We start from the raw sequence: 10,174 nt of genomic DNA, 5'->3' as shown, positions 1-10,174 counted from the left end.
TCATCTAGAAGTAGCTGCAGGTGAAGAGCTGCTTCTTCAGAGGTGAGAACATCTAGAAAGGCAGAAACAAGAGCTTGGGAACATTCAACTGTGGTGGGATGAAGGTGATTCTTGGAAGATACTTGGGGTCTTATTGACTTTCAAACACTCTTCCTGCTGTAAGTGTGATCTTAAATATCCCCAAGGGCCCATGGGCCACCAGAGGCATGGAACCTTTAGAAGCTGGGACCCAGTGGAATGGAAGTTAGGTCATTGGCAGTGTGTGGGGAAAGCATATCCTTGAAGGAGATATTAGGACTTTGCCTCCCCCGCCCCCTCTCTCTTTCTGCTTTCTGGCTACCAGGAGATGAACAGGACTCTCTGACACATGCTTCTACTATTTTAGTGGGTGCCAAATGACCATGGGTTGAAACTTACACTGATGAGCCAAAATCAAGAGTTTCCTTCCTTATAAGTTGTTTATCTCAGATGTTTTGTCACAGTAGCAGAAAGCTAACACACTGTCCAAAAGGTTTGCCTGTGCCAATGAAGAAAGTCAGAAACAAGAATCTATATTTAACTAGAACAATGTGGGAAGGCCTTCACCCGAGCATTCCTCCTGAGAGGGATAAAGGGAAGAGAGAGTGTTTAGGTCTCTGCTTCACACAGACCATTCATCCAGGATGCCTTTTTCCCCTCTGCTTCTTTTCCTTTGCCCCCATCTGGGCAAGAAAGTGAAGAAATAAAACAAAAATGGACAAAGTTGTCTCCCTGGCCTCCTCCATATCCTCCCAATCTTCATTGCAGGCTTTTAAGTTCACATTAGATATAGAGTTGTAAATTAAAGTTTTGATTACACAATTTGATACCCCACAATCAGACTGTTATTTTTTAATACTTTAAAATGTCTGTAAAAAGTACAAGCCATGATCTGGTGGCTCATTCCTGTAATCCTGGCTACTCAGGAGGCTGAGAGGTAGGATCATAGTTCAAAGCCAGACTAGGCAGACAAATATGTGACTCTTACCTCCAATTAATCAGCAAAAAGCAGAAAGTGGAGGTGTGGTTCAGGTGGTAAAACACCAAATTGAGTGAACAAGCTAAGGGAAAACATAAGGCTCTGAGTTCAAGCCCCAGTCCCAGTGCAAACACGCACGCACACACACACACACACACACACACACACACAGATTTCAAGATCTGCTTCATATATCCTTCAATTGAGAGACAGAAATGTTAAGAACAGGAAGATATTTTAATCTTGTACCCCTTCTTGCTCTGGGTCATAAATATACTCATTACAGTAGTGATGAATATTTTTGCACGTAGGCCTTTAATCTCCTTTGGGGTAATTTCCTTCAGATTAATACTCAGATGTGACACAGTCAGAGGTTATGAACATTATTCTGGCTGTAGAAAATGTGAAACAGCAACTGGTAGGTTCACCAACATAAACAGCCACTGGCAACACAGAAATACTAATTTCCTGGTATCACTGGCATCTTTGTGAGGAAGTGATATGCACAGTGATGCTTTTCCTTCTGCTGACCATAGCATTATTATATTTAGAAAAAAACCATAAAATTCATATTAATCTTGTCTTTCAAAGACACAGTTATAGTTATGCAGTTATGTTTGCATTTTCTTTGTTCTATGTAGCCACCTACAAAGAATGCCTTCCTCTGTGTCATTGTTTAATATTTAAGTGTTTCCATGCTCTGATGAGCATGGTGGTGCAGCTTCTGGGAGGCCAACCTGAGACACATAGATAGACACTTTCTCAAACAAACAAACAAACAAACATATTTTCCGAAAGTTCATGGGCTGAAATCTTGGATCTCCAGAATGGTTTGGGAGTGTCTGATTCTTTAAGAGAAGATGAGATTGTTGGGACTTTGGAGGTCCTATCCTTGTAAGGATGGTATAATTCTTTGGGGACCTCTGTTAGATTCCATGAGAATGAATTGTTATTTAAAAAAGAAAAAACAAGACTAGCTACTTTCCATGCTTTGTCTGTCTTGCCATGGCATTGCTCTTTCTCCTACATGATGCCACCTGCTAAGAGATACTCACCAGCCTGAGCAAAAGCTAAACTAAATATATTTCCTTTCTTTATAAAACATCAGGCCTCATATAGATTGTTCTTACTAGTACAATAGAAAAACTGCACACAAAAATAATACAAAACAAAAATACCTGGCTTCAGGAATTTTATTGCAGCAACAGAAAAGGGGATTCACCTAGAAAATTGGTATTGGGGAGTGAGATCATAGTTATAATTGTACTTGAAGATGTGGGAGTGCTTCAGAACGGGGCAATGGCAGAGGATGGAAGAGCTTGGAGAAGTGATATAAAAATGCCTACAGGGGTTGGCAATACAGCTTAGTGGTAGAGTGCTTGCCTTGCATGCATGAAGCCCTGGGTTCAATTCCTTGCACCATATAAACAGAAAAGGCCGCAAGTGGAGCTGTGGCTCAAGCGGTAGAGTGCTAGCCTTGAACAAAAAGAAGCCAGGGACAGTGCTCAGGCCCCAAGTTCAAGCCCCAGGACTGGCAAAAAAAAAAAAAATGTCTAGAGTGCTGTGAAGGTAAGCATTATGGGAAATTCAAATGAGAGTTCAGAAGAGGTGGATACAGGGAAACTAGCCTGAAGTAGAAGTGACAACCCAAGAAATTGGTGATGGCCATTCTAGCCATATTATTGCAAAGAATGTGGCTCTATGGTCATACTTGATAACGTTAAGAAAGATCAATGTGTGTGTGTGTGTGTGTGTGTGTGTGTGTGTGTATGTGTGTGTGTGTGTGTGTGTGTGTGTGTGTGTGTGTGAAGTATTACAGCTTGAACTCAGGGCCCCAGAGCTGTCTCTTAGTTTGCATTCTCAAGGTTGGTGCTCTGCTACATAAGCCATACCTCCACTTCCAGGTTTTTGATGGTTAAATGGAGATAAGAGTCTCACTTTCCTGTCTGGGCTGCTTTCAAACTGCTCAGATCTCATTTTCTTGAGTAGCTGGAATTATAGGCAAGACACCCCCCTCCCCCCAGCCCCGGTGAAAGGCCATCTTTGAACATGATTAGCTAAGGTATTTGGTAGAGAAAATTTTGAAACAGCACAGCATTCAGCTTGCTGAACATTGACGAGTGGCTGCTTTTAGTAAGATTTATAGTGAGATTCTTGGAAAAAGAAGCAGAGCAGAAAGATTGGGAAAACTCACAGCTTAACCAGAGAAAAAGTGAGAAGAAGTGTGGAATGTTGGAATGTTGCAACAGCCACTACTTGCTAAAGAGATTAGCACAGATGAAAGGGAGCCAGTTTCTAATTGTCAAGGAAATGAGAGGGAAGCCCATAGGACACTTCAGAACTGCATGAGACAGCCTCTCCATACAGGCCCAGAGGCCTGGTAGACTTGTGTCAAGGAAGAGGCCCCAAGCATTTTCCAGGGTTTTACTGCCCTAGGTCACCTTGGAACTCTACTTTCTGCCTTTTGGTGAAGCACTCCAGATGTGCAGCTCTAGATGTGGCTGTAAGAGGCTTGGGCATGGCTTTTGCCAGTGGTAGAGACCTTGGTGATCCCCACGTGTTGTGCAGAATAAAAGAGCCATGGGGTCGTGGTGGCTTCCTCTGAGCCTTGGGGGCCAAGTAGAAGTTTGCCACAGAGGTGGAGCTGCAATAGAAAACTCCAGAGGGATGAAGCCAAGTAGAACTGAAGCCAGGATCCCAGAAAGGCAGCTTGCAGTACCTACCTGGGAAAAACAACACCTGGGGATTCACCAGCAAATCCAGATGTGTGGAACTCCCCTGCCCTAGAAGATGGATCTCCACTATAGTGAGAATGCAGAATTCAGACTTGGAACATTCAGACTCAACATTTGTCCTGCTGGATTCTTGCTTTTCCGTTTCGGAATAGGAATGTTTATGACTGTCTTGCTGCTGTATCTTGGAAACGGGTGACTTGGTTTTGATTTTTACAGGCTTGCCACAGGAATGAGGTTGCCTTGAGCCTCTGACAGAATTGTGACTTTGACTTTTGAATGATATTGCGATGAATTAAGATTGGGACTCTTGGGGGTGAAATAAAGGTATTTAGCATTGTGAGAGGGATGTGAACTTTTACGACCAGGGGTGGGGTGCTGTATTTGAATAAGAGTTGCCTAAGTCTTCCAGAGATTCGTATGTAGAACACTTGCTCTTCAGTGGGACAGTGGTATTGAGCCTGTAAAAGATTTGTCTCAGTGGGATGGATTTTAGCCTTGGAAGGGCAATGTATACTTGTATGTATACTTGTGGGATGCTCCATAAAAGGAGTAAGCACACTCTTTACCCATGCTCTGGCTCTCTTTCTCACTATCTGCCTACTCTTCTTGTCCTCATTGTGATGCCATATGTCAGGAGGCCCTTGCCAAAGCTGAGAAGAAACGATGTTGATGTACCTCCAGAACTAAAATAAACCTCTCTTCTTTATAAGCTCTCCATCCCCTGGTGTTTTGTTGTATCAACCCAAAACAAACTGATCCATTCTGGTAATACATGTTCCAATTTTTTAAATGTAAAATTTAACTGTGTTCAACATTAAGGAAAAGTTACATTCATCTCATACGATTAATTGACTTAAAATATTCTAGTCTTTTTCTTTTTTCTTTTTTATTAATGTTTTTCTTTATAAGTTTACTAGTGTATTATGTATCACTTTCAGGGTATCATGTGGTACTGTTTAGCATTAACTTGTTTATGATACAGATAGTGTAACATGAGTAGTGCATGATGAAACAAACATTACATGGAAACCCATGTCTTCACCCTTACAGGTCTCTCACTTCCTAATTTGTGTTTTAGGAGTAGGCTTAAAACTCAGATCCAAAATGCCTGTCATATCCTATGTGATTTGTTGAAAGGTGGCCACTAATTAAGTTATTTTTTTAGTAGCCACTACAAAATATGAAAATCAATCAGATGCATAGTTCTTTATGGTGCTGAGAGTGGAGATAATTTTTTTTCTGTGGGTCTATATTAGGAAGATAGGATTTAGCTTTATTTTATCCTACATTCTTCTGTATAGACTAAGGATCTAATTCCTAACACAGTTCACAAAAATGGAATATCTAAGGAGCACAAAACTTGACCAAGAATATACAAGCTTTCTAACTTAACTCATGATATAATTTCGAGAACCTGGAGCCTAGAATTTGGATGCTCTGGTAGCTATGAGCCACATGTTTCATGGGCTCCTTCATTAATAATATCTTATACAACAAAACCTTTTATGAACATATTGTAGGGGGATGGGAGCACACTTAATAGCGAGTGCAGATACCCTATGTCACTAAAGATGCTTGAACAGGCTTGACAGTGTGTCCCACGCCAGGCTAGGAATTGGTTGTAAAGATAAACGAGACATATTCCTACCCTGCAATACTTATAATCTCCAAGACCGAGAATAGCAAAAACAATCCTAAGCAGAAAGAACAGTGCTGGAGGAATTACAATACCCAACTTCAAGCTGTATTATAAAGCTATAGTAATAAAAACAGCTTGGTATTGGCACCGGAACAGGTCTGAAGACCAATGGAACAGAATTGAAGACCCGGGAATGAACCCACAGAACTACGCCTACTTAATCTTTGATAAAGGGGCTAAGACAATAGTTTGGAAGAAAGATAGCCTCTTTAACAAATTGTGCTGGAAAAACTGGCTCACCACATGCAACAAACTAAAATTAGATCCTTATATATCACCCTGCACCAAAATCAATTCCGAATGGATTAAAGACCTAGAAATCAAAACAGACACCCTGAAAACACTAAAGGAAGAAGTAGGAGAAACACTTGGGCTCCTTGGCGCAGGACGGAACTTCCTGAACAAAGACCCAGAAAGGCTACAAATCAAAGAAAGGTTGGACAAATGGGACTGCATCAAACTGCAGAGCTTCTGCACGGCAAAGGACATAGCTTGCAAGATAAACAGAAAGCCCACAGATTGGGAGAAGATCTTTACCGGCCATTCAACGGACAAAGGCCTCATATCTAAAATATATGCAGAACTAAAAAAATTACTTTCCTCCAAAACAAAACCCCAAGAACTAATAGCCCACTCATCAAGTGGGCTAAAGACCTACAAAGAGACTTCTCTGATGAGGAAATGAGAATGGCCAAGAGACATATGAAAAAGTGCTCTACATCACTGGCCATAAAGGAAATGCAAATCAAAACAACATTGAGATTCCATCTCACCCCAGTAAGAATGTCATATATCAAGAAAACTAACAATAACAGTTGTTGGAGGGGATGTGGCCAAAAGGGAACCCTACTTCATTGTTGGTGGGAATGTAAACTGGTTCAGCCACTCTGGCAAGCAGTATGGAGATTCCTCAGAAGGCTAAATGTAGAACTCCCCTATGACCCAGCAACCCCACTTTTGGGTATTTATCCAAAAAACTACAAACAAAATCAAAGTAAAGCCACCAGCACAACAATGTTCATTGCAGCGCAATTTGTCATAGCGAGAATCTGGAACCAACCCAGATAGATGCCCCTCCATAGACGAATGGATCAGGAAAATGTGGTACATATACAAAATGGAATTTTATGCCTCTATCAGTAAGAATGACATAGCCCCATTTGTAAGGAAATGGAAGGACTTGGAAAAAATTATAATAAGTGAAGTGAGCCAGACCCAAAGAAACATGGACTCTATGGTCTCCCTTATTGGGAATAATTAGCACAGGTTTAGGCAAGTCACAACAGAGGATCACAAGAGCCCAATAGCTATACCCTTATGATCCCATAAGATGATGCTAAGTGAAATGAACTCCATTTTATGAAAATGATTGTTATATCAGAGTTGTAACTACTTTCAACATCCCATGTGTATCTGTAGTTTCTACTATTGATGATGTTCGCGTATCACCTTCTTGTGATTGTATCTACACTATCTCTGTAATCTTATCTGAGTGTATGGGAAACAGTGTGTACTGGATGAGAATTAGGAAATTGAAAGGGAATACCAAAATTGAGAGACAAAGGGTAAAATACAAGAAACAACAACAAAAGCAATACTTGCAAAACTGTTTGGTGTAAGTGAACCGAACACCTCAGGGGTGGGACGGGGTGGGGGGAGGGGGGTATGAGGGACAAGGTAACAAACAGTACAAGAAATGTATCCAATGCCTAACATGTGAAACTGTAACCTCTCTGTACATCAGTTTTATAATAAAAACTTAAAAAAAAAAGACTTTTACACAAAAAGCTGTTTTAAGAAAAGGTACCAAATCTTAAGAGTCACAAAAAAGAATCCAGAGAACAGTGCAATTCATTGAACAAATACTTATTGAGTACCTAGTATTTGACAGGTACTCTGTGAATTGCTGGCATCGCAAGTTGCTGAAGGCAAAATACCTCATCAACAAAAAAGTGCCACTTAAAAAAAACAACAAAAAATATCAAACACTTGTTAGTCAATCTAGTTAGACATGTGGAATTTTTACTTGTTACAGAGAAATTGAGAAAGGACTTCATAAGTGGAAGGATATATACTATGTTCATGGATTATAAGACTCAGTATTATTAAGATATCAATATTTACCAAGTTGACTGTAGGTTTATAGTAAAATCTCAATTAAATTGCAGTTTGAAACTAGCCTGGGCAGGAAAGTCTGTGAGATTGTTAGCTCCAATTAACCACCAAAAAGCTGGGAGTAGAGCTGTGGTTCAAGTAATAGTGTGCCAGCCTAGAGTGAAAAAGCTAAGGAAGAGTGACCAGGCACTGAGTTCAAGTCCTAGTACCAACACACACACACACACACACACACACACACACACACACACACACACACACACACAGCTTTCCTCCTTTCCTCAACTGGAGGTAGAAGAGATACAGCAGGAGAGTTGGAGAAGTGAGACGTATTGAACTCAGGAGTCCTGAGAACTGTCACAAGTCCCCAGTCCACAGCCAACAAGGAAGAGGAGACTTCAGCTTTATAACCATGAGTTGAAAGACAGTTCTGAGAGGCTTTGGGGAAAAGTTCAAGCTGGCTCACATTTTTGTTTTGGCCTTATGAGGCCCAGAGTAGAAGCAGCAGAGCCCATTTCACACCTCTGACATATAGACTGCAATATAGTAAATTCATGTTGCTTGTAGCAGTTTGTGGCAAATCATTATAGCAGCAACAGAGAACTAAAACAACCCCCAAAGCGATCTGTAGGGCAAAACTGGGGGCTTATATTCCTGTTTCTATGTGGCATTTCTTTCTCCACCACATGGCTCTAGATAGAATAGAAATAGATAGAAAGAATAGCTTTTGAGGCCATACTTTATGTACCCACATGTAGCCATAACTGGTTGGACATGGAGAGGCCTCAGTCCCAGGATCTCCAGAATTTGAATATCTAGAGAATTTGAAATCAGTACCACAGAGATAGGGTTGGGTAGTGGACTGTAGTGGGCTTTATCTCCTAAGCAAGCAGAATAAATGTCCATGCTCTTGTGTCACCCCCTACCTTTGAATACAAATGTTAGCCAAAGAATGCAGCAATAATTTAAGTTTTACTACAATGACCCTGTGCTCATATTTGTAGTTAGAGAGGACTTTAAACATCTAATTTGGAGCTAATGGCCCCAGGAGGTTGCTGAGAGGGTTAAATGAGCTTGTGTTTATGCAGTGCTATGCTTAGTGATCACTGAATACCTAATTGGAAGTAGGGGCATAAGGAAATTTATGTTGCACATTTACATGGAGATGGATGTGTTTCTGAAAGTTTCTTCAAGTTATTGATTTCCTTATGTGCACAATGGCTGATCTGGAGCTGGGCATAATCTGTAGGCCCAGAGAAAAGAGAGGGCAAAAAGTTGTCTTAGTTTTCCATTGAGAAAACAAATCTTTGAGGTTGTCAACTTAATAAAGAGGAAAGACTTGTTTTGGCTTCAAGTTTGGGAGATTTCAGCCCATGATTAGTTGACCCTATTTCTTTGGCTTGTGGCAGGTAGTTCATCCTGGCAGGAAAGCATGGCAGAGAAAAGCCACAACCTCATGGCTGGGTTGCAAAAATGAGAACAAGGAGGATACTGGGATCCCACAATCCCTTGCAAATGCATGTCCCTACTGAATGGAAGACCTCCCAAAGGCTTTATATAAACGCTGCCACTGTGGGGACAAAGCCTTAAATACATGGAATCTGGGGGACATTTAACAGAAACTATGACAAAAGGCTCATAAGATCAGAGACAGCCTGTGCAGTCAGTGCAAGCATGGGCCGCGACCTCTGGCCGAAGCAGGGAGGGGAGGGGGGCACGGCACGGCGATGGGGGCGGCGGCGGTGGAGGCGGATCGCACTCTCTTCGTGGGTAACCTGGAGACCAAGGTCACCGAGGAGCTCCTCTTCGAGCTCTTCCACCAGGCTGGGCCAGTAATAAAGGTGAAAATTCCAAAAGATAAGGATGGCAAACCAAAGCAGTTTGCATTTGTCAACTTCAAACATGAATTATCTGTTCCTTATGCAATGAATCTGCTTAATGGAATCAAACTTTTTGGGAGGCCCATCAAAATTCAGTTTAGATCAGGAAGTAGTCATGCCTCACAGGACACCTATCCCCAACATCAAGCTGTAAGCTCAAGCCCCACCTCCACGTCTCCTACCAGATATGAAAGGACTGTGGATAATATGACTCCATCATCACAGATAATTCAGAGATCATTCTCAACTCCAGAAAATTATTAGAGACAAGCAGTGATGAACAATGTTCTGAGACAGTTGCCATATGGTGGGAAATTTGGTTCTGTGCATGTGGATCCATCTGGATTTTCATCATCAGTTCCGTCACATGGTCATAACTTTAACTAGTCTTCCAGCTCCCCATGGCGCCATGATACACCATCATCACAGCGCAAAGTCAGACAGAGTTCCATCCCTACCTAGCGGATAGACACTATAGCCACCAGCGTTACCCTGATCATGGGCCTGACTACCATTACAGAGGAGCCAGAGAGGATTTCTTCTATGAAGACAGGAGTTCTGATGGCTGGAGCCATGACTACGATAACAGAAGAGACAGTAGGGATGGGAAATGGCACTTACCTCGACACTAGGAAGTGGTATAATGAGATTGTCTTATAGGGCCATTTTAGGCCCTTGTTACTAAACATTTTGTAAAACTGTACAGAGCAGCTTTACAAGTTGCACATTTCTTATAAAAAGTTTTTAA

At 41.5% G+C, this 10,174-nt stretch overlaps 1 protein-coding gene across 1 annotated transcript; it reads left to right on the top strand.

The window, feature by feature from the left end:
• Positions 1 to 9,273: 9,273 nt before the first annotated feature.
• On the top strand, positions 9,274 to 9,733 carry LOC125352293 (RNA-binding protein 7-like). Its single transcript, XM_048347399.1, has one exon. The coding sequence runs from the start codon at positions 9,274 to 9,276 to the stop codon at positions 9,688 to 9,690; it is 417 nt and encodes a 138-aa protein (XP_048203356.1). The 3' UTR covers positions 9,691 to 9,733.
• The last annotated feature ends 441 nt before the right edge of the window (positions 9,734 to 10,174 follow it).

Source organism: Perognathus longimembris, chromosome 6 (genome assembly GCF_023159225.1).
Source record: "Perognathus longimembris pacificus isolate PPM17 chromosome 6, ASM2315922v1, whole genome shotgun sequence".
Classification (NCBI taxonomy): Eukaryota; Metazoa; Chordata; class Mammalia; order Rodentia; family Heteromyidae; genus Perognathus; species Perognathus longimembris.
The sequence above is the reverse complement of the archived record's forward strand: the minus strand, read 5'-3'. Positions and strand labels throughout refer to the sequence as shown.